General features: G+C 57.5%; 2 protein-coding genes across 2 annotated transcripts in view; one reads left to right on the forward strand and one right to left on the reverse strand.

Moving 5' to 3' along the window:
* The window catches only part of ZSWIM2 (zinc finger SWIM-type containing 2), a gene marked incomplete at its 3' end in the record, with an annotated part of 15,049 nt that extends 7,787 nt beyond the window's left edge, over positions 1 to 7,262 (forward strand). The window contains 5 exon segments of the mRNA XM_084891338.1: positions 1,564 to 1,648; positions 2,010 to 2,122; positions 4,687 to 4,840; positions 6,606 to 7,193; positions 7,197 to 7,262. Coding sequence (XP_084747464.1) covers positions 1,564 to 1,648; positions 2,010 to 2,122; positions 4,687 to 4,840; positions 6,606 to 7,193; positions 7,197 to 7,262 — 1,006 coding nt within the window.
* Positions 7,263 to 14,689: 7,427 nt separating this feature from the next.
* On the reverse strand, positions 14,690 to 24,129 carry FAM171B (family with sequence similarity 171 member B; the record flags this gene model as incomplete). Its single annotated transcript, XM_084891339.1, has 7 exons — positions 14,690 to 16,092; positions 17,245 to 17,368; positions 20,371 to 20,487; positions 21,812 to 21,982; positions 22,818 to 22,976; positions 23,161 to 23,253; positions 23,829 to 24,129. The coding sequence occupies 7 exons, from the start codon at positions 24,127 to 24,129 to the stop codon at positions 14,790 to 14,792; spliced, it is 2,268 nt and encodes a 755-aa protein (XP_084747465.1). The 3' UTR covers positions 14,690 to 14,789.
* Between the last annotated feature and the right edge of the window lie 262 nt (positions 24,130 to 24,391).

Below are 24,391 nucleotides of genomic sequence, written 5' to 3' on the forward strand. Positions count from 1 at the left end.
CTCCTCCTCCTCCCGCCTTCCTCCTCCTCCTCCTCCTCCTCCTCCTCCTCCATCTCCTCCTCCTCCTCCTCCCCCCGCCTTCCTCCTCCTCCCCCTCCTCCTCCTCCTCCTCCTCCCTCCTCCTCCTCCTCCCGCCTTCCTCCTCCTCCTCCCGCCTCCCTCCTCCTCCCGCCTCCCTCCTCCTCCTCCTCCTCCTCCCCCTCCTCCTCCTCCTCCTCCTCCCCCCGCCTTCTTCCTCCTCCTCCTCCTCCTCCTCCTCCTCCTCCCGCCTTCCTCCTCCTCCTCCTCCTCCTCCTCCTCCTCCCGCCTCCCTCCTCCTCCTCCTCCTCCTCCCCCTCCTCCTCCTCCTCCTCCTCCTCCTCCTCCCGCCTTCCTCCTCCTCCTCCTCCTCCTCCTCCTCCTCCATCTCCTCCTCCTCCTCCTCCCCCCGCCTTCCTCCTCCTCCCCCTCCTCCTCCTCCTCCTCCTCCCCCTCCTCCTCCTCCTCCTCCTCCCCCCGCCTTCTTCCTCCTCCTCCTCCTCCTCCTCCTCCTCCTCCCGCCTTCCTCCTCCTCCTCCTCCTCCTCCTCCTCCTCCTCCCGCCTCCCTCCTCCTCCTCCTCCTCCTCCCCCTCCTCCTCCTCCTCCCCCTCCTCCTCCTCCTCCTCCTCCTCCTCCTGCCTTCCTCCTCCTCCTCCTCCTCCTCCTCCTCCCGCCTTCCTCCTCCTCCTCCTCCTCCTCCTCCTCCTCCTCCATCTCCTCCTCCTCCTCCTCCCCCCGCCTTCCTCCTCCTCCCCCTCCTCCTCCTCCTCCTCCTCCCCCTCCTCCTCCTCCTCCTCCTCCTCCTCCCGCCTCCCTCCTCCTCCCGCCTTCCTCCTCCTCCTCCTCCTCCTCCCCGCCTACCTCCTCCATCCTCCCCTCCTACCTCCTCCCCGCCCAACCGAGTGTTTTCCAGACTGGGATGTGGGGGAGCCGGGCCTCAGAGGTCCTCTTCCCTCACCCTAATCCCGGGCTCCGTGCCGTCTGGAGCGGGATGCTGAGTGGTCCCCGCCCGGGGTCCTGGGCCCGGCCTTGCTGTCTGTCCTGGACGCATCCCCACACTCAGAGCCCTGCTGGGGAGCCGGCTCCCCTCCCTCCCGGCCCTTCATCCTCCTTCGCCCCCTGGCCTGGCCCATGAGCCCCAGGGCTCTCGGAGGGGACGAGGGGACACAGGAGGGGGCCAGGAGAGGGGAGGAAGGCAGGGCGGTGCTGCCCCTGTCCCTGAAGGTGACGGAGTGGAGGGGTGGGAGGGGGGAGTCACAGGAGGAACAGGAAGGCGGGCGGCCGGGAGGTGGACGGACAGGAGAGGCCCTCATCCAAAAGGAAACGCGTCCTCCTGGCCCTTGACTGCAGCCGTGGAGGCCCACGCAGGCCTGTCTCACAGCACGGGAGCCAGCGAGCGGCCCTCGTTACCATAGCGATAGGAAGGAGCACAGGGGAGGCGTGTAAGACGGCCTCCTCGCACCTGCCCGGCTCCCAGAACACTGTGACCTGAATTCTGCACCCCAGACCAGCTAACGGGTTCCCTTGTGCACGTGCGTGTCCAGGTGCGCCCAGTGCGAGGAGTACCACCTGTGCCAGGCCTGCTTCGACAGCCGCTGCCACCGCGCCCACGCCTTCACCTTCCGGGAGGTGAGGTCCCCCTCCCCGCCCCCGGCGGTCCCACTGGAAAGGCCAGAGCACAGCTGGGAACAGGAGGACGCGGTGGTGCTCTGGGCGGAGCGGGACGAGCCTAAACGGACACCAGAGACCTCAGGCTTTGGGGGACTCTCCCACGGGATGTGCGAGGCGGTCCGCATGCACATTCGCGATCTGTAACGTCCACACGACAGCCACACGGCCGCCTTGCGCATCCGCCTGGCCGTGCGTTTTTAAAGGCCCTGACATCGCAGACCGGGTTCTCACATTGCGTTCCTGATACGCAGCCTGTGAACTCCGATTCACAAACAGAAGTGTGATTTGCCAAGGAGCATGCATGTTCTCTCTATTGCAGAAGAGAAATCAGAGATGGAAATCGCTAGAAAAAAGACCAGGTGGAGCTGAGAAACACAGAGATGTTAAAAGCGACGTGGAAGGACAGATGCCGCAGCACCCAGAAACACCAGGGTGAGCCTCTCCGTGGGGCTGTGTGCAGGACGTGGGACTGCGTGCAGGGCGTGGGGTGCTTATAGGATGTCTGGGTTTGACACGTTTCGCTCAGTCCTTTACCCGATAAACACACGAGTCCTCACTGCCGGCCAGGGGTCGTGTGCAGCCGGTGGGACTCGGCCGGACGGACGGCTCGGACCCAGGCCCCGGGCAGCCAGGCCGGGCAGTGACCCCGCCCCTCCCTGCGGGGGTCTCCCGCTCGGCACCGGGCGATTCTAAAGCCGGCCGCGCGGGAACTGCCGGGTCTGAAGGGAGTTAACACACCGCAAATGCTCCATCACGTCGTCTGTAATTACTATTAGTTCTTCCAGAAGTGGGACTAGGTCCTGGGGAAATGGTACATTAATTAAATGATGGTCTTAATGAATGTAGAATTAAGACTGATACATTAGGTATGCACCCCCACGTTCACAGCAGCACCGTTTGTGACAGCCAGGATGTGGAAACAGCCCGGTGCCCCCCGCAGGGAGTGGGTCAGAAAGCTGGGGAGCATCGACTCCGGGGAACACGTGCAGCAGTGAAAAGAGGGACCTCTCGCCCGGTGAGGCAGCAGGGAGGGGCGGAGAGCATCGCGCTGAGTGAAATAAGCCACGCAGAGGCAGACCGGTGTCCCATGATCTCACTCATTTGTGGCATCTAATGAACAGAATAAACTGATGAAAAAATACACAAAAACATGGAGCAGGCTGAGGAATCCCAGAGGGCAGGGGGGGAGGGTGGGAAGAGATCAGCCAAAGACCTTGTGTGCGTGTATGCACAGCCCACGGACACAGACGATGGGGAGGGGGAGGCTGGGGGGTGCGGGGAAGGGGGCTAGACGAGTCCATGGGAAAAAGGGGGCACATGTAATGCTTTCAACAATAAAGTTTAAGCTAAACAAATCTGAAAGTGGTTTGAAGAAGAAGAAGAAGAAAAGACCACCACAGGGGATTTGAGATCTGCTTTGACGTGATTGGCCCCGCAGGAAGGAGGTCTCTCCCCCCCCCACCCCCTCCCCACCCCACCCCCGGGCAGGGAGAGTGATGGGCTGTGATTAGAACACAGACGGCCTGAGCTCCATGGCCCGGCCTCCAGACCCGTCCACACTCCTCATCTATCACAGAAACCAAAGCTGCTGTTTTCCACTAACCTACCAGCTACATGGTAGATACATACAAAAGATCGCTTTTAAAGGGTGGCATAAAATTGAATACTTTTTAAAAATAATTTCAGTGAATTAAGCAAACAAAACGTCTGTATACACCAGAGGCCCGATGCACAGACTTTGTGCAAGAGCAGGCCTGCCTTCCTTCCTTCCCCCCCCCCCGCGGCCGGCACCCGGGACCCGGGCTTCCCTCGCGCCCCCGCCTTCATCAGGCACATGGTCTGGAAGGGCGTCTGATCTATTAGCATATCACGCTCCTATTATTATAGATATGCTAACCCAGGGGACATCCACCCAGGCCTGTGGGCTCTCCATGCGTGTGGGTGCGACATGCGCCTGCACAGAGGGCCTGGCTGGAGTCACACCTCCCCTGGGGGAGAGGACTGTACGGCGAAGGGCACGGGGGTCTGTGGGGAGCCAGTGAGCATCGAGGAGAAGGACAGTGTGGACAGAGGTGCCCACGAGGAAGGAGCCTCGAGCAAGAAGACACGGAGCTGATGGAAACAGCAGGGTCCTCTTCCCTGGGACCCGGCGGCTGGTAAGGGCGGTCTCCATGGCCGCCGAGAGCATCTGCGGAGGAGCAGGAGGCGCGGCTGTTGCCATAGAGACTCTGCAAGTGCGCTCCCCAGGGCTTCTGGACGGAGAGAGGCCTGCGTCTCGGCTGTTGGCTGTGGCTCTGGGTGCAGGACAGGCGAGGCCCTTTCCCAGCCACAGCCTCGCCGGCTGCAACGCCAGGTCAGCGTGCCCGGGAAGGCAGGGCCTCGCCGGCACCTTGTGCCCTGCGGCTCAGCACGGCGGGACCTCTAACGCCGCCCCGAGCCCCTGCTGCCCACAGACGGACAGTCAGCTGAGCTGTATTTCTCTAACAAAACAAACAGAAAAGCCTAAGCGTTGGCTCCGACCGAAACAATTTGTATGATTCTCATCAAAATTCTGCTCTGGTTTGCAGGTCAGTATTTTAAATTGAAATGACCAAATTTCATTCTTTTTTTTAAATGTGTTTTTATTTATTCCTTTTAGAGAGAGAGAGGCAGGGGGAGGGAGAGAGACAGACGCATCCATGATGAGAGAGACTCATGACCGGCTGCCTCCTTCCCGCACACCACACCCTGGGAACCGAACCCTGACCTCCCGGTTCCGAGGTGGATGCCAAACGGGCTGGCCTAACCCTTGTTCTCGGGGAAGCGGGTGTGAAAGCCGGCTCCTCCTTGCGAAGGACGGAGACACCAGGCTTTGCTGAGCTGTGTGCCTCTGCGACTTCTCTCTCCTGTCCAGGGAGGCGGGTGCTGGTGGGCGTTCCTGCTGCGGGGGTCGCCCCCGGGCTGTGGCTGCTCCAACGGGAGCCTCGGCCAGCCCTCACACCCCTGTCCTCCCCCAGCCAGGCGCTCACGCCGAAGCACGTGGTGCGGTCGCTGCCTCTGCTGATGGTCACCAAGAACAGCAAGCTGCTGGCCCCCGGCCTGCAGTGCCGCCTCTGCCTTCGGCCCTTCTGCCCCGGCCAGTACGCCCGGCTGCTCCCCTGCGCCCACAAGGTGGGTCCCGGCCCCGCCCGCTCCCCCTGCGGCCGCTCCCCCAAACGAAGGACCTCAAAACGTCTCTCCTCCTCCCTGGAGTCCGACGACGTGCAGGTGTCAAACCGAACGTGTCTGTGGAGGAGCAGAGACCACGGAAACGCAGCTGTGCCCCTCAGCGTGGGTTCCTCTTGGCTAGGGCTTCCTGTGCCGACTGTCCAGGAAAGACTGGCCCTTTAAGGCAGATTCTTGTATCCACTGCAGTTACCTGTCAAAAGGAAAGGCTTACAGAATACTACATTTTATATGTGTATTTTATATGTATACTTTGTTGATGTCAGAGAGGAAGGGAGAGGGAGAGAGAAACATCAATGATGAGAGAGAATCATTGATCGGCTATCTCCTGCACGCCCCACCCCTTGGGGGTTGAGCCCACAACCTGGGCTTGTGCCTCCGACTGGGAATCGAACCGTGACCTCCTGGTTCCTGGGCCAGGATACTAACATTTTACTGTGTTTTATGATTCTCTGGATGAAGCAGAGATGCCTCGTGTGACAGAGTTAATTATCATTTCAGATGAGCTACTAGAATCAGAATCTAATGCTGCTTGATCTCCAAGTTCTTGGTAACCAGGTTTTTCCTAAAATAGACTTATCTGTTTTAGTTTAGTTTTCAGTTGTTTTAGTTTTAGTTTTCAGCGTGCATTCACTATTATCTCGCGTTAGTTTCCCATGCAGCAGGCAGTTAGACAGTCACCGTCTTGACCAGTGTCTCCCCAGTATTTCCCGGGCCCACCTGCTCCGCCATGGTGGCTACGGCAGGGTGTGCAGGACTTTAACCCACGGGACAGTTCCGCAGCTGCCAATACAGAAATTCACTCAGACTCGGAGGACAGACCGATGGCTGCCAGAGAGGAGGGGCGAGAAAGGGAAGGCAGTAAGACGTACAAACTGGTGAATGAAATTGTTTCCATAACAGACATGTGTAGCCATAGAGTCACCCTTACTTAAGATCTCTGACGGTTTTTTGTTCCAAGAATGTGATGTATTTTGTATCTTACCGTGAAGAGAGCAATATTCCACTCTGGTTGGTTATGACCTTTTTGTTATTTAATCATTTTCATTCATTAGAAACAGTAAAACTAGTGGCTTAGATAAACAGTCGTAAACAAAATTACAAAAATAATACCCATAGTACGCTTTCCATTTCAATGTTGAAAATGGACATAATAATATAGGTATATTATACTTTATGAAAATAAAATATACCTATAATAATGCTATAAGCTATGCCACATTTACCGTGGTTTTCTGTTTTGTTTTCAAGAAACGTATAACCCATAACCAATTACATTTTTAAGAGAACCTCTTCAACGTATTTTCATAAAACTTGATAAGTTATAATTGCCTTTCATTTTCGCTAGTTTTAGTAGTGACTCTGTAATGAAACAGGAAAATGTGCATAGATTGTATGTGTAAAAGTCTAATATGCTAAGTGTCCAACCCAGAGGTCGACTGTCCGATCAGTCACTATGATGCACACTGACCACCAGGGAGCAGATGCTCTGACCGGTAGGTTAGCTTGCTGCTGGGTCTGGCTGATCCAGGCTGAGTGAGACAGGCCTGACACACCCTGGAGCCAACCTCCTGTGGTCCCTTCCCGACCTCTAAAGCATTTCTCCTAATTAATTTTTTTCAATGTGCATGAATTCGTGCACTGGGCCTCCAGTATACATAATAAGCAAGATCATTCTACCCCCAGTTAACGCATAACCTTTTTTTTGAAGTTTCACAGGAAATGCATCGACAGCTGGCTGTTCCACAAGTCCAACGCATGCCCTGTGGACGGACAAGTCATATACAACCCTCTGCTCTGGAAAGACACCGCCGTGAGTGGGCGTGGCCATCACCCTGCTCCAGACATGGAGGCCGCCCACCCGTCGAAGCAGGAGGAACCGGAGCTCTTCGTTCCCGGCACCGGGTTAGCGTTACCACAAAGCAGAGCCGGGGGGCTGCCTGCCATCCACCAGCGGAATTCCGAGAGGCCGAAGACGCCTGCGCGCTGCACGGACGCCCACAGGGAAGTGGCCTCGGGGGACCCGTGCTCGCTCAGCGCAGACAATGCAGATCCAAGGACACTGATCTACGAGTGCAAAATCAGGCAGCACTTCCCCCGGTTCTTTCAGGACCTGCCCACGGGACCCTTTGGGAAAACGCCATCTCAAACCTTCCTTCCTTCCATCACCCGCAAGAACAACGTGCGTCCCCCTGGGCCGGGACGCCCCCGGTACGGTGACGCCGGCCAGAGCCGGAAGCTGACCACGGGCTCCAAGCGCATCCACCACCATCTGAAGAAGGTCCTCGGCACCCGCATCTGAGAGGAGAACCGGAGACCACAGACCTCCGGGAGAGTCCGATCTCGTTGCCAGCTGGGGTACAACTGAGCTTCGTTTGTCTACACGGTGTGCTGATTGTTTGGGGAAACTCAGGGAAAATACCATCATCGATCAAGAAGGCCTACCTCTCACCCTTCAAACAAAGCAGCGCTGAGCTGTCCTTAACACTGGAAGGAGTTCCGTCATGAAAACACACTTTGGACTAACATCAGGATTTTTTACTATTTGGATATTGAACATGAAATGGGTTTTTTTGTAGAAGGTAAAACAATTTTCTACAGCTTTGACAAACGGGTATAAAATTTTCGGTTGTCACTTTGCTCACTTGTCCATGGAGAACTAACTACACACAAAGGAAATTAGTTCCTTCTTTATAAGACTTAACGTGTTAGGTGTCTCAATGAGCTATGTTCAGGATGTTAGGAATTATGAATATTTTTTTAAACTTTTATATCTGATTTTACGCTGATTAAAATAATTGTTATTACTTGAAGGAAAGATATTTTTCTTGTATTTAATCGCTGTTTTCAAATAACCCACTCAATAGCATAGAACGAGATCCTTCCCACATACATGTGGGGATGCTGGTAGAGAAAAACAGCCCTGCTGTAACATTTACTTTCCGTTAAAAGAAAGATATAACACAGACACTATTCCTACACTAGTCAAAGTTATCAATGCTAACTCTGCCATCACTGAGTTTTCTTACCAGCAGTAAACCATGCATGAACTATTCCGCCCATGGCCTGCTGGGGGAACAGCGAATCCGTGTAACTCTCAGTAGGATGTTCGGACCGTCCCGGAGCAGGAGAATCACAGAGCCCCACAGCGATCAGAGACGTGCGTGACTGTCTCCTCCACGCGGGTGAGGCTTCCTATGCCCTTTCCGTGCTGACACAGACAGGGTGCACACGTGTAGCCGTGGCTTTACGTCATGTGCCTGAGGTCATGTCCATCTCCTCTGGCAAGCACGTCCCAGCTGGCACAGCCGCTCAGCCGGGATTCCTGCTTCCTTCAGTCTGTGCTTGCAGCCACCCACTGCCTTCTGTCCGGGACCCTCTGGGTGTCACAGGGCCATCCCGGTGAGGCACCCGGAAATGTGACCGGGACCCCAGAGTCTCCCAGGTGGCAGTGATTTCCCCTACGACCTCCTGGAGGTAACTTCATTTCTGATTCATTTTTTGGCTGAGTTTGGGGAACCATTCCAGAAGCTTCCATGTGGGTATGATCACCCCTATCAACCACAGGCCAGGCACTCGGGGTGGGGCTTGTCCTGATCCCACAGCACCTCATTCTCAATCATGTTTCCAGGGGAAATAATTGCTCAGTTGGTCTGAAGACATAATGGGCCCATCACAAGCCAGAACTTTCTCAAGACTCTGCTTGTCACCTGGCCCTCCCAGGCCCCAGTTCCAAGAGAGCATCGGTTCTCCACCTTCCTCATGCCGCGGCCCTTTCATACAGCGCCTCGTGGTGTGGTGACCCCCAACCATAACATTATTTTCGTTGCTACTTCATCACTGTGACTTTGCTACTGTTATGAACCATAACGTAAATATCTGTGTTTTCCGCTGGTCTTAGGCGATCCCTGTGAAAGGGGTCTCAGCCCACAGGTTGAGAACTGCTGCTGTAGAGCCTGTAAACCACAGCTTGCGAGCCACAGGCGGCTCTCTGGCCCCTGGAGTGTGGCTTTTCCACAAAACACCACGGCCCGGGCGAGTCTATTTTGAAAAAGTGGCGTTAGAAGAAGTTTAAGTTTAAAAAAGAGATTTCAGTCGTCGTGCTGTGATATTTGGCTCTGTTGTTGACTAATGGGCTGGGTCCTCTCGCCCACCTGCAGCTAAAACCAGCCCCTGGGACTCCCCACCTCTGTCCGCCAGCATCAGCTCTCACGCCTGACGTTACCCTGATCGCCCGCCGTCCCACGACGGAGCCCAGGAACACGGGAACCTTCCAGAGGCCCTGTGATCCTAATCACTGGGAACATCCAGACAAAAATGATGGGTTCCCCTGCCTTACCCCCCTCCCCCAGTCTCCCAAGAGTCAGCAATAACACCAGATGGAAAAACTATGTGAATACACTGTCTGTGAAGGTACATGTTTATAAACATCTGCCAATGGAAACAAATATCAGAAGCTGAATTAGAAATCCAGGTCTCAAAACAGTATTGTTACAGAATGCCGGATATTGGAGATACAGCGATTAAGCTGAACAAATTTAAAAATGCTTCGTTTAAAACAAATCCATGGGGATATACAACACAAATACTATTGGGACATCTACTCCACGGTGATGCTTCCTAGCTACCATTATCCTGTGAGTAAATAGTGCTTCAGGCGGAGTTTTACCCGAGCCGTTCCGGGGTCATCAGCCCGCGACCCCGGAGTGTGCGCACCCCGGGCCGTCTGGAGGTGGACGGTGCAGGTAGCCGCGAGTTCCAATGCGGTCTGCAGGGCGTAGAGCCAGCAGCACATGGACAGGACACGTCCAGTAAACCACGTGGGGAATGGAGTGGCCCTCAGGACTGGGGGAAGTTGCTGACAGCCACAGCGAGCATGGGTTTGGGAACCAGGAAATACAGGGTCCAACCAGGAAAGGTTTACTCAGCAAAGGGAAGAAAAAAAATCTACTCCTCAACACATGGGCTCCCCACAGAAACAGGAAGATGCTTGTCCGCTAGAGCAGTGGTGGGCAAACTCATTGGTCCACAGAGCCAACTATCAACAGGACAACGACTGACATTTCTTTGGAGAGCCACATTTTTTAAACTTAAACTTCTTCTAACGCCACTTCTTCAACATAGACTCACCCAGGCCGTGGTGTTTTGTGGAAGAGCCACACTCAAGAGGCCAAAGAGCCAAGTTTGCCAACCCCAGCGCTAGGGCAAGCGAAGCAGAGAACCGTGTGACTGCGATGGCCCAGCAGCCACCCAGGTGCGGGCTGTGAGCGCGCCCTTACACGTGTCCTTGATGAGAAGGTTTCTCACCGTTTGTAACTCAGTTTATTACTTTTGGGGATTTAAAATTGCAATTGCGATCGATTTCAAACGACTTTTCTCCAGCGGCGCTCTGAAAATGTATTTGTTACGAAAAACACGCTTTCCGCGTTGGCCATGGAGTGAGAACCGCATGTGAGCCGGTGCCTCCCGCAGAGAGTGCCTGGTTCTGCTCACAGCCCAATGAGGTCTGCGGAGCCGGATACAGCAACGCCCGGGGCCCTGTGACTGTCCGGCCCGGGGCGCAGGCAGGGGCCTCGGGCTGCCACCTGACCCCGTGCTGGGGGAGTCACTGCTGATAAACCCATGACACACCCACTCCAGCAACTCCCCTCCCGGGCTCTTACCCGCGTCCTCTCTGCGCTGCTGGGAGGGAGCGTGAGAGCAGCAGGTGCCGTCACCCGTGGGGCCGGCCGGGCGGGGGTCTCGGCCATGGGGAATGGCTGTCCCTGACCCCGCTCCCTGAGGGCGGGTCCTGCGGGCCTCGCCAGGGGCTGGTCATCCTGTTAAGACTCCAGACTCCCCCCAGCTGGCCGGCGTGGCTCAGGGGTTGAGTGTTGACCTAGGAACCAGGAGGTCCGGGTTCCATTCCCGGTCAGGGCACAGGCCCTTTCGGGCTCCATCCCCAATAGGGGGCGTGCAGGAGGCAGCCCATCCATAGTTCTTTCTCATCATGGATGTTTCTCTCTCCCTCTCTCCCTCTCTCCCTTCCCCTCTGAAATCAATAAAATAGATTTTTTAAAAAACAAACAAAAAAACCCCTGCAGATTCCCCTCCCTGGAGGCCAGGGACCCAGATGAAGCGCCCACCGCAGGGCCCGGGCTGGGAGGTGGTAATGACCTCGGTGTGGCCGAGGGGACTCAGAGCCCAATTCCCGTCTGAACTGACCAGATAACATGGTGTTCCTAGGCCCGCGTTCATGTTCGCTCCGCAGACGGTCCCAGAGACCCCGAAGCCCCCCGTGCAGGGCCTGGACGTGCGTGCCCCCGATGGAGCCAGCACACGGGCCTCGGAGGGGAGCCGCGCTCTGAGTGGGTTCAGCCGGGGCTCACCGTCCTCGGCCGACAGCCCAGGGCACGCCCCGAAGGAGGGAAGGGGGGCGGGTCCTCCTCTCGCCTGGGTGTTTGGGAAACGCGATGGATCTCACGTGCTGGCCGTTACCGGAAGGCGTCTCCTCGTGGGGAAACCGGTGTGTCCGCCTCGGCTTCCACAGCAAAGGCGAACTTGGGAGGACGTGAGAGCCAGAGAGGCCAAGTTCCTCCTCTGAACCAGGGCGGTCAGTGCAGAGCGCCCGTTCTACCGTAGGGCGTGCGCGAAATTGAAAATTAATATCGGAGCTCTTCCTGGATCAAACGAGAACTCAGCGGGGAATATTGTGTTGTTTGCCCCAAATAAACAATGCACCGGGCACATTTTCGGATTTATTTTAATCTTGAATGAACTATGTGTAATATTTTACAAATCTCTGGGTTGCTCAGTCTCCAGTGGTAGGAACAATAGCAAAGGCCATAAATACACCGGGATGGGTCTCTCTGACGAAGAACACAAAAGCTAAAAACACTTGGAGTCGGACACTCACACAGCCAGACTCCGCGAAGACAGGAAGTGCATGGCGAGGTGTGCCCAGCCCCTGTGAACTCGGACGGGCCACTGAGCGTCGAGGGGTACTGGTTGGCCCCCTGGTCCCTAGAACAGGCAGGGGTGTTGACCCCAGAGGACTCAGACCCGGGGGAGCCATCGGCCAGAGCCTCAATGCCTGTGGCCTGCGCGGTGGGCTGTACGTTAATGACAAAGGGGGGTGGTCCCACACGGCTGCTCGCACGCCGTGAACACGGCTCTCTGAGGCCTCAGGGCCCTCACATGCATCCAGACATGCACATGGCTGTGCTTCCGTCCACGACCCCGGCCGTGAGGGAATCGGGGAGGCTTTTGCCTCTAAGATGGAAGCAAAGTCTGTACAAGAGGTCCTCACCTGTGAACCGTTTGGGGCCAAAATTCTCCGGGTTTACAGCGGCAAAAGCCGGGTCGGCTTCCCGTCCATCTGGCACCGTGGGGAAGGGGTGCACGTAGTAGGCTTCTCCCACTTCGGCTTTGGAAGTGGGTGCCTCAGCCTGGGTGCCCCAGCTGTAACTGCCTCAGCCGTGGGTGCCTCAGCCTGGGTGCCCCAGCCGTAACTGCCTCAGCCTGGGTGCCCCAGCCGTGGGTGGGGGCCTGGCGGTCCCGTCTGGGGAAGGGCTCTCGGGCTCACCCAGGTCCCCCTGCCTCACGCGAAAGCGGCTCCTTCTGCTTCTTTCAGCCTGTGAGCCTGCGTCTCCCGGTGGCTCTCACGTTGGTCAGAGGGGTGAGAAATGAAGCCATTTTCCCCATTTTTCCCCCAAGAAAAGGGGGTTCTGCTTCAGCATCGGCCACCGTGGAGATTTAAGAGAAACGGGACTTGGTTGTAATTAAGAAGAGCTGTACTGCAGGACGTGGGAATGGTAACAGAGTGGAAACGGAGCTATGAACAGCTCATGTGTTCACACGGAGTCCTCTGCTGTGACGACAGGAGACGGACACGGACCTGTTTCTTCCAAAGCTGGGGGTGGGGGTGGGGGTGTTGCTAAGGATACAGCATTTTAAGAAAAAAACTTACTCTTCCCATGACACGGAAACTGTTTTTCTCAAACATCTATGAATATTAACGGAAGAAAATCCACACACATACCTAATATCCCAAAGGCATTTCTGAATCTCAGGAAAATGGCGTTTTTTTATTTAGCTCATCAACATTTAAGAAAAAAAAAACTGCAGCTGAAACCGGTGTGGCTCAGTGGATAGAGCGTTGGCCTGCAGACGGAAGGGTCTCAGGTTCGATTCCAGTCAAGGGCATGTATCTTGGTTGTGGGCACATCCCCAATAGGGGGCGTGCAGGAAGCGGCTAATGGATGTTTCTTTCTCATTGATGTTTCTAACTCTCTCTCTCCCTCTTCCTCTCTGTAAAAAAGCAATAAAATGTATTTATAAAAAACCGCAATTTATTTCCTCTAGTTCCACACACTGTTAATTTTTTAATGTTCATAAAAAACATCATTGATTTTTTTAAATCAAGTTTAATAGCATTTTAGTGTCAGAGTTTTTGTCAATAAAAGGCATGCCTTAGAACTGATTTTAGCTTCCATGTATCAGAGTTGAAACTAAAGGTACGCTCAGCGGGGTTTCTCTCTCTCTCTGGACTGGTGTGAAGTTTTCCTGGACCGCTAAGCTCATTTCCCTTTTGGGGGAAGAAAAAAAGGGACTTTAAAAATGTGACGTCGGAGCATCCACTTCTCAGGTTTCTAAATAACAGATCCTCATCTCCCCGCTGGCTCTGGACTTTTCCTCTCTAGCAACCAAGGGGCTTCTTGGCCATCACAGGTGCGTGTGGGGTTGGCTGGGGGTTGACACATATACGTGCTGTTTGCAGCCACAACACAAACAGGCTGTGTGGCCTCTGACCTCTAGAAAAACATCCATCCGGGCCACTGGCCCGCGGTGTGCAGGGCGGGGGTGGGCACAGAGCGGAGATTTCACACGAGGACGCCTGGGCATGGCTTCCCTGCCCCGCTGCACGGGGCACCCTCAGCACGGGGCACCCTCAGCGCGGGGCACCCTCAGGCCGGGGCACCCTCCCCGCTGGGCGCCCCTCCCCAGGGCAGCAGCCTGGGTGCCCTTTCACAGCGCCCTCCTGAGGGAGCCGGCGGGGTGGCTGCCAGCCCACCTTCCCAGACGAGGTGCCCACGAGGCTGCTCCGCGCCGTCGACGCGAGGACGCGTGTCTGCTCCACGGCAGCCGGACAGAGGAGGAGGGGACAGAGGAGAGGAGGGGACAGAGGAGGAGGGGACAGAGGAGAGGAGGGGACAGAGGAGGAGGAGACAGAGGAGGAGGGGACAGAGGAGGAGGGGACAGAGGAGAGGAGGGGACAGAGGAGGAGGGGACAGAGGAGAGGAGGGGACAGAGGAGGAGGGGACAGAGGAGGAGGGGACAGAGGAGGAGGGGACAGAGGAGAGGAGGGGACAGAGGAGGAGGGGACAGAGGAGAGGAGGGGACAGAGGAGGAGGGGACAGAGGAGGAGGGGCCGCAGGTCCCGGCACCGCCCTCCGCGGGGTCCGCTCCACGTCCCCTCTGCTCTGGGCCCGCGGGGCCAGGCGGCCTCGCCTCAGTTCACGTTGGACCGGCCGGCCCGCTCAGCGGTGAGCGCTGAGCCACAAACGAAGGGTCGGGGTTCCATTCCCGGGCTGTGGCTCCGTCCCCAGACTGGGGCCTGCAGGAGGCGGGCGGTCCATGCTTCTCTCTCATCGTGGATGTTCCTCTCCCTCTCCCTTCCTCTCTGAGATCAATAAAAACGTATTAAAAAAAAAAACAAAAAGTTCCTACTGCACCTTACACCGGAAACCGGGATGAGCTGAAACCGGTGTGGCTCCGTAGATAGAGCGTCGGCCTGCGGACTGAAAGGCCCCGGGTTCGATTCCGGTCAAGGGCACGAACCTTGGTTGCGGGCACGTCCCCGGAAAAGACAGGAGAATGAGCCCCACGTGCGGCGGGGCCCCCAGCCCAGCCCGGGCTAGTTGATGGGGAGCAGCGGGCGCTCCTCCCGCTTCCTCCAGATGCTGGCCTTGCCGTCCCGCTTGGCCAGGGGCGGGCGGCCGCGCTTCCTGGTGGGCGAGGCGCTGGCGCCCGGGTCCGCCCTGCCCGCGGGGGGCTCCGGGGGGTCCCGCCTGCCCGCGGGGGGCTCCGGGGGGTCCCCCCTGCCCGCGGGGGGCTCCGGGGCGCGGGGCTCCGGGCCGGGGTGCCCGGGGCCGGGGGGCTCCGGGCCGGGGTCCTCGGGCGAGCACACGGCCGTGCCGCTCTCGCTGGAGCTCAGGTCGGGGTCCGCGGGGCCGGGGCCGGGGCGGGCGCCGCGCAGGAAGGTGCGCTCCCGCTCGGGGCGGCGGGCCGGCGGCTCCCGCAGGTCCACGCCCGAGTCCAGGCTGGCGTCGTGGTCGTGGCCGCGGCCGCGCCGGCCGCGCCGCAGGTCGATGAAGGAGTGGCGCACGGGCGCCACGGGCGTGCCGTCCAGGGACACGAACCAGGCGCGCGGGTGCGGGCAGGGCCGGGCGCGGCTCAGCTCCCGCAGCGTCTGCTCCGACACGCCCTGCAGCTCGGCGGCCGCCAGGGGCGCCACCACCACGGCGCGGCTCAGCGTGCCGGGCACCGACACCGACTCCAGCAGGCTGCGCGGGTAGCGCGCCCAGGCGGCGCCGGGCGGCGGGCTCGGCGGGCCCCCGCGGGGCGCGCCCTCCTCCGGGCCGGCGGGCGGGCGCCCGGGCGCCGTGGGCAGCGTCTGGGCGAAGGGCCCGCGGCCGCCCGGCTCGCCCTTGCGGGGCAGCGTGGCCGCCTTGGCCGGCGGGCGCGGCTCCGGGGCCAGCAGGTCCGCGCTGCGCAGCAGGGCCAGCGGGGGGCGGTACAGGTGCAGCAGCGGCTCGGGGAGCCCGTACCCCTCCCCGAACCCCTCCGCGTACCCCTCCGGGGGGCCCGCCAGGAGCCTCAGCGCCGCCTCCGGGGCGTCCCCCCGCGGGGGCTCCGGGGCCGGCGTGGGGGCCCCGGGGTACGCCTTGGGGCGGGCGGACAGGAAGGAGACGTCCTCCCCGTAGAGTCTGAAATGGTCCTGGGTCCTCACCACGGCCAGGCGCCCCTCCGGGCCGGGCCGCTGCGGGCTGCACGCGGGGCTCCTGGTGCCTCGGGGCGCGGCCCGGTCTTCGGCTCTCAGGGCGGCCTGGACAGAGCCGATGTGGTGGATGTGCGTGGTCGACGTGGTCTGGTCCCTGCGGAGGGCCTCCAGCTTGGTGATGGTCCTGTCTCTCTTCTGGGGGGGCCCACACCTGTCCCTGGGGAGAGAGGGGGGACACGGTGTTCACCAGCCCGCAGCACGGACATCTAAAAGCAGACTAGAGGATTGCAAGAATCAAGTCAAAATTTGGAATGCAAAAAAGCAAAAACACTCAACTGGAAAAACAAAAAGAAAAAAGAATCCAAAAATGTTAAGATAGTGTAAGAAGCCTCTGGGACAACTTTAAGTGTACCAACATCAGAATTATGGGGGTGCCAGAAGAAGAGAGAGAGCAAGATACTGAAAACCTGTTTGAAGAAATAGTGACGGAAAACTTCCCCCACCTGGTGAAGGAAATGGACTTACAAGTACAGGAAGTGCAGAGAACCCCAAACAAGAGGAATCCAAAGAGGACAAGACACATTATAATTAAAATGCCAAGGGCAAAAGACAAATATTCAAAGCAGAAAGAGAAAAACAGTTAATTACCTACAAGGCACCCATATGATTGTCAGCTGGTTTCTCAAAAGAAACTATGCAGGCCAGACGGGAATGGCAACAAATATTCAAAGTGATGAATAGCAAGAACCTACAACCAAGATTACTCTACCCAGCAAAGCTATCATTTAGAATTGAAGGTCAGATAAAGAGCTTCCCAGATAAGAAAAAACTAAAGGAGTTCATCACCGCCAAACCAGAATTATATGAAATGCTGAAGGGGGTTCTTGAAGAAGAGGAAGAGGAAGAAAAAGATGATAAAGATAAAAATTATGAACAACAAATAGGTATCTATCAACAAGTGAATCTAAAAACTAAGGGAATAAAAATTCAGATGAACAGAATAAACTGGTGAATTTAATAGAATCAGGGGCATAGAAAGGGAGTGGGCTGACAATTCTCGGGGGGGAAGGAGAATGAGGGGTTGGGGAAGAGATTGAACAAAAACTGTACACCTATGGCTGAGGACAGTGAGGGGAGGTAAGAGAAGGTGGGGGGGGGGATTGGTGGAGGGGAGATATGGGGGGGAAAGGAGAAACAATTGTAATAATATGAACAATAAAGGTTTATTAAATTTAAAAAAAAGAAAAAGAGGAACCTACCGACTCCCAAGCCCACACTTTGTAACACACAGCACACGCACAGCACACGCGGCCGCCCCGTGATGGCGGGCGTGAGGTGTGTGCGCACGCACGCCCGCACACGCGTGTACCTGCAGTAGCACAGCAGCACCGCGAAGAAGCCGACGACGATGACGACGGTGCCCCCCAGGATGGCCGTCAGGAACGCCGTGTGGTAGGCAGCCATGTCCCCGTGCTCTCCGCCGGCGCCCGGGCCTGGGTGCAAACAGGAAATGCACCCTTTATCGTCGTTATTCTGTACCCCTCCCCGGAGGCTGTTTTCTCCCTGGTTTTCAGAGAGAACTCTCCTTAAGGTTCACTGTAAACACAGACCCCTATGGCCACGTGCCCCTCGGCAGCTCCGGCTCGGTGGCCAGGCCACCTCGGCTGGACAGGAGCTCTCACCGCCTCCCAGGTGTGGGGAGAGAAGGGGTCGCCACACCCAAGTCCCCATGTAGAAGCCAGAGAACGGACTCAGAGGGGCCGGTGCCTATGTCAGGCCCCCGCCGGGTCAGTGCCTGCAAAGGCAGTGCCACTCAGGCTGCCCGGTGTCCGCGGGCACAGCGCCCCGGCCGGACTCGCTGGCGGCGGCAGCAGCAGCAGCAGGAGCAGCAGGAGCAGCAGGAGCAGCAGGCGGGATCCGGGTCAGCCTCAGGGGGACCTCCCTTCTCCTCCAGCACCTGATTGACCCGCAGGCTTTTCCCACATAAAGCGCAGACCGACCGAACATCCGTCTCAGAAAAGCACTCAGCTCTTACAACTCCTAATGGTCAGCGTGTAAGCTGGCTGTTTCCGGTGTCTGTTTAGGGGAAGGGGCACTTCTCTCTAAGCCACAAAGTAAACTGATGAACGGAGCAGATCCAGGCGTGGGAGCACGGAACAGGTCTGGGGTCTCGGGGGGAAGGTGGGGGGTGGTGGGCGGGCTCCTCTCTACAGCAGATAGATTAACGAGAAGAGAGCTGATTCACCAAAGGCCTGTGTGCACACATGCATGGCCCACGGAGAAAACGGACATAGGGGGGTGGAGGCTGGGTCGGGACAGGGGTGGGCTAGAAGGGGTCAATGGTAGAGAAAAGGGGACATACGCAATACTTTTCACAGTAAATAATTATTTAAAATATAAATAAATAGCCCTGGCTGGTTTGGCTCAGTGGATAGAGCATCAGCCTGTGGACTGAAGGAAGGGTCCTGGGTTCAATTTGGGTCAAGGGCACATGTCCAGGTTGTGGGCTCGATCCCCAGAGGGGGGCATGCAGGAGGCAGCTGATCAATTATTCTCTCTCATCATTGAGGTTTCTATCCCTCTCTCCCTCTCCTTTCCTCTCTGAAATCAATAAAAATTATATATATTAAAAAATGAGATAAAGTAAAAATAAAATAAAATAAAAATACCAAAAAAAAAGAGGAATACGTCTCTATAAAGCACAGTGCTCCGTAGGCTGTTTTTATGAGACATGAAATGATGTTGAGTTACATTAAATATTAACTGCTCTTTCTCATCAATATTTCATTCCGTTTGCAGACTGGGAGCGGGTGAGGCCGGACAGCTGGCAGGGCGGCGTGGTACTTCGCCTTGTGAGGAACAAAAGCCGCCCCCTGTGGTTTCTGGATAATCACCGTCAGCACTGAGGTCAGACTGGAGAACAGCCCTCTGACCTGCAAGGCGAAGGGCTACTGTTCTCCTGGGCGAAGACCACCTTTCAGCTTCACTTACAAAAGTCCTGTCCGGTTTTATCAACCAATGTCACCCCAATGAATTCAATTTTTAAAATAAGTCCTGTTACTGGTGCAGTTTAAAATGCAAAGACTACCGAAACCGGTTTGGCTCGGTGGATAGAGCGTCAGTCTGTGGACTGAAGGGTCCCAGGATTGATTCCAGTCAAGGGCATGTACCTTGGTTGCAGGCACATCCCCAGTAGGGGGTGCAAGAGGCAGCTGATCGATGTTTCTAACTCTCTACCCCTCTCTCTTCCTCTCTGTAAAAATTCAATAAAATATATTTTAAAAAAATAAAAATAATAAAATGCAAAGACTGTCAATAAAACAATGGAAGTTAAAACCTTTTTTTTAAATTTCGGAAAAACTGAGTCTTCAAATGAGCAGGCAGCGGGATGGGGCGACGACAGGGCGCCGTGGAGAAAGGCATGTGGGCGTCGCCGGGTCCCGGTGGGCGTGTGCTGAGACTGTCCTGCCCTGCCGGCCTGGAACAGCCGCCATCAGTCGCCTCCCAGCCAGGAGCGGGCACTGGGCCAGGATCAGCTCTGGCACCCAGTGGGTGGAGGGATGACCTACACATTCAACTTTCACTCTCCCCACCCAAAACACCGCGGAGCGGCACTGACGGTTTTGCTTTGCTTTGTTTTTGGAGATGCAAACCCACGATTACAGGAGGAGGGAGGAGACAAGAGCAGATGCCGGGAAGTTGCCTCGGCAACACTGGCTGCAGGGAAGCCGGGAGGCAACTCCATTTATGGCGGCCCCACCCACATACACAACCCACCCAAGCCCCGCCCCTCCCCTGTCCCCACTCCCGTCCCCAGGCCCCAGCCCCACCCCCAAGCCCCCCCACTCTGTCCTCACCCCAGGGCAGCAGGCCTGTGCAGCCCGCCCACCTGCAGCAGGCTAGAAGGCCTTTCTTTATTTAAGAAGAGTTAGGCTGGCCAGCTGGCTCCTACATTGAGCATCTGCCCCCTGGCGGTCGGTCAGTGCACATCATAGCTACCGGTCAAAGTGTCTGCCCCCTGGTGGTCATCATGCATCATAGCTACTGGTCAGAGGGTTAAACGCTCAGAAGGTCCCTTAGACTTTGATGCATACAGATGTTCTATGTCTAGGGATGGTGTTCCCTGAGAAAGCTTAACTCCTGCCATAGCTACTGAAAAGACCTGGCTCACTTAAAAAAAAAGAAGGGGGGGAGAGAGAGAGGGAGAGAGAGAGAGAGAGAGAGGAGAGAGAGGAGAGAGAGAGGAGAGAGGAGAGAGAGGAGAGACTTGGCCTGAACAAACCTCACATTCACCAGCTATCGTAGCTAAGAGACCTGGGAGTTCACGGAGCCTAACTCTTCTTATGAGCACGAAGTGCACAGGTGGAGACCCGGGGCCGGGGCAGAGGGCATGCTGCGCCTCGGGGAGCGTGGCGCTGAGGCGAGGTCGGCTGTGTCAGGGCCAGGTGCTGCGGGGGCCGAGCTTTTCACTACGGTTTGTCCCACGTTCACAAACCTCTGGTTCCCGGGAGCGGCGCCGCCATCCAGTAGCCCAGGTGCGGCGCGTCGTACGTCCACACTAAGTGGCTGTCGGCCTCCCTGACCGTCCCCCGGCCGTGGCTGACCCAGGTGCCTGGAGAGGAAAGTAAGGAAACAGAGAGAAAGGTGAGGAAATGCCACGCCGTCAGCCACCGCCGCGCTCCGCAGAGCGGCGGGCGTTTGCTGGTGGCCGTGCAGAGTGCAAGCAGGGCCCTCGCAAAAGTTATGGAAACCGGAGCCATAGGTTACCGTGGGATACTATATACATTGTACGTTACATGGTACTATAGCACCGATAGTGATAAGACGTTCAACAGAATAATGTGAACAATTTGTCATGACTACACAAAGTAAAACCGTTGCAAATACATACGGAATCTTTCAGGAAATCACAACTCTTCCAAAGAACGTTTAAATGGTGCCTACTGAGCCCGACCAGCGTGGCTCAGTGGTTGAGCGTTGACCTGTGAACCAGGAGGTCATGGTTTAATTCCCGGTCAGGGCACAGGCCTGGGTTGTGGGCTCGATCCCCAGTATGGGGTGTGCAGGAAGCAGCAGATCAGTGATTCTCTCTCATCATCGATGTTTTATCTCTCTCTCCCTCTGCCTTCCTCTCTGAAATCAATAAAAATATATTTAAACTAGAGGCCCGATGCACGAAAGTTCCTGCAAGAATGGGCCTTCCTTCCCCTGGCTGCTGGCTCCACCTTCGCTCCTGCCCAGAGGCCCTGAGCTGCCTGGGTGCTGCAGAATGCCTACATCATCACCATGGCGATGATGCAAGTGTCCTGCCCCACCCCCAGCCGCGAGGTGCCTGCACATGCAAATTAACCACCATCTTTGTTGGGTTAATTTGCATACTCACTCCCGATTGGCTACTGGGCATTGTGAATTTGCATCTTTCGGTCAATTTGCATCTTTCTCTTTTATTAGAGTAGATTGTGCCTATTGAGATTATCTTAAGGATGTGAATCATGAAATCCGACTTGATCAGCAGGGGGTTGGTTATCTGTCGCCTGTTCTAGGATTCCCATTAAGCAGGGTCAGCGTATACAGTGTTTGCATACATGATACATCAACCCAAAAAAATTCTTTTCGCTGGAAGGTGCAGTAGAGACAAAGGCCTTCGCCAGAAGGAATCATCTGAAATCAGGGCTCAAAACAAGATCTTCTTCCAAGTGATTGCAAGCAACCTCTCGTTCACCGTGCAGGAAGCTGAGGCCCAGGGAAGGGGTGTGCTCCCTGGTGAGCAGGCTGCTTTCCATGTGTGGCCTTTTGCGTTACTCTTTTCTCCACGGAAACAGAGACTTCCCTCGTCAACGACACTCAGCGAAGCTGCAACGGCGTGCAGAGACCTGCTCCCGAGGCCAGACCTCCCCGGAGGCAGCCAGAGCGCCTCGCTCGCGCGCGTCACGCACCTGTGTCCATGTCGAAGGTCCAGGCGGGCACGTGGTCCCCCGCCCGCACGTCCTGGGCGCGGAGGAGGGGGAGCGAGAGCTGCACGGAGCCGGCCACCTGCAGCTCCCGGCCCCCCGAGTACATCTTCACGCACACCGCGGCCAGGGGCGCCAGCTCGATGCTCTCGAAACCTGGGAAGACGCCACTTCTTAAAACCTTACCCAGAGCGCGGGTCATAGTTCCATTCACAGGGCCCCGATACCCGTTCCTCTCCGCAGCCAGAGCTCTCCGCTCCGGACACGCCTCACCCATTCGATAAGGATGGACAGAAGGACGTGTGCAAATTTCTCTAAGTCCCATCTCTATTTTTAAATGTGTTACTTATTTATTTTCAATATATTTTATTGATTTCAGAGCGGAAGGGAGAGGGAGAGATAGAAACATCCATGATGAGAGAGAATCGTAGATCAGCTGCCTCCTGCATGCCCCCTGCTGGGATCGAGCCCGCAACCCAGGTATGTGCCCTTGGCTGGAATCGAACCTGGGACCCTTCAGTCCACAGGCCGACGCTCTATCCATGGAGCCACACCAGCCAGGGCTAAATGTAGTTTTTAATTGACAGAGTCACACAACAATCATTACCTACTGTCTTCCACCCCTGCCGTGACCCCTTTTAGTAAGGTGGCCAGACGTCCTGCTTTTGGCGGGACAGTCCTGATTTTTAACAATTTGTCCCGCGTCCCACGGCGTCTTAAAAAAGTCCCGATTTTTTCTTTCCAAAAATGGGGACGTCTGGTCACCTTACTTTTAGGAAAGGCCTGGAACAGGGTATGCAGAGGCTTTGTTTACTTTCTCCCCGGCCTGCGAGGGGGCGGAGTGATGGTAGCCTTCACCCCGGGCCCGTGTTTCCGAGGTGCCACCCCCTCCCCAGAGCTTCAGCGAGCGTCCAGCCACATCGCCCCGACAGCTCTGACCAGGGCCCGGGCCCTCCCCTCTCCAGACGGCTCCCTGTGGAGGAGGCAGCACCTGCTCTGCTCAGCGTGGCTCCGGCCGCGTACAGGGCGCCGTCCGTCCTCAGGAACTGCCGCAGGACGGTCAGGTAGCCCGTCACGTTGCCGAAGTGGTGGCTGTCCGGGAGGGCGATGGAGGCTTTGGGAAACTGGACGCGGGGCTGGGACTTGGCCTCTGGGAGAAAGAACAGCCCGGTCCACGTGGGTTCCCTCCTCAGTCAGGAGCCGCGGGGCCCGCCACGGCCAGGAGCCACGGGGCCGCACGGCCAGGAGCCGGGGGCCCACCACAGAAGATGTGCCGTGGTCACCAGAAGAACCACCTCCCCCGTACCGACCGCAGGAAAGGGCGCTGCGCTCACCGGCCAGCTTTCCGGTGATGAGAACGGTGTCCTCAAACAGCCAGATGTTCGCCGGGCTTTGCGGGAACAGCGAGAGGGTCAGCGACGAGTAGACTGAAATACAGCACACGGGAGAGGCGTTATCGAGGCTGGGGGCGGGGAGGGGGTGGGGTGGGGAGGGGGCAGGGGGGGTGGGGAGGGGGAAGGGGGGGCGGGGAGGGGGCAGGGGGGCGGGGAGGGGGCGGGGAGGGGGTGAAGGGGGAGCTGGGAGCGGGCGGGAAAGGCAGAGAGTGGGCGGGGGAGGCAGACACGCAGGGCGCTGCGCCAGCGAGGCCCTAAAGAGGGGTAAACAGCAAACTGGGAGCCAAGCGGGTGGGGCTGAGCGTCCACCTAGTAGCCAGGAGGTCAGGGTTCGAGTCCCGGTCGGGGCTAGATCCCCAGTGTGGGGCACGCAGGAGGCAGCCAGTCCAGGACTCTCTCTCATTACGGATGTTTCCCTCTCCCCCTCTCCCTCCCTCTCGGAGGTCAATGACATGTATCTGAAAGGAGAGGAAACGGTGAGAAACTCCTTTCTAACCCACGTTAACGATCACACCGACACCCCTGTACGCTCCCGGAGCCCGGCCCCCAGAGGGCGGCTGGGATGGGCCCCCCCCCACTCCCTCCCCACCTCCCCCGCCCCCGCTCACTGGGCATGCGGCCGGGCCGCCAGGCCAGCGGGGCCAGCACGTAGCCCAGCTTGTGGGCCAGCACGGTGAGGCCCAGGCCGGGCGCGAAGGGCACGCGGAGCAGGGCGGAGCCCCGGCCGCCGGTCACCGCGGCGATGGTCCTCGTGTGGTTGACGAACACCTCGACGGCCGCCCGGCGCAGCGGCTGGCGGCTGACCACGTCATTCACCTGCACCTTCAGCGAGAACGCCGGCCCTGCGGGGGGGGGCGGGGGGGCGGCCTCAGGCCCCGAGCCTGTCCCTGGAGCCAGCACCCACCCCATCCCACCCCCACCCGAACCCCCACCCCCTCACACCCCCACCTTCCGAACCCCCACCCCCTCACACCCCCCACCTCCGAACCCCCACCCCCTCACACCCCCACCTTCCGAACCCCCACCCCCTCACACCCCCACCTTCCGAACCCCCACCCCCTCACACCCCCACCTTCCGAACCCCCACTCCCCTCACACCCCCACCTTCCGAACCCCCACCCCCTCACACCCCCACCTTCCGGACCCCCACTCCCCTCACACCCCCACCTTC

Source organism: Pipistrellus hanaki, assembly GCF_964339955.1.
Source record: "Pipistrellus hanaki genome assembly, chromosome: 8".
Lineage (NCBI taxonomy): Eukaryota > Metazoa > Chordata > Mammalia > Chiroptera > Vespertilionidae > Pipistrellus > Pipistrellus hanaki.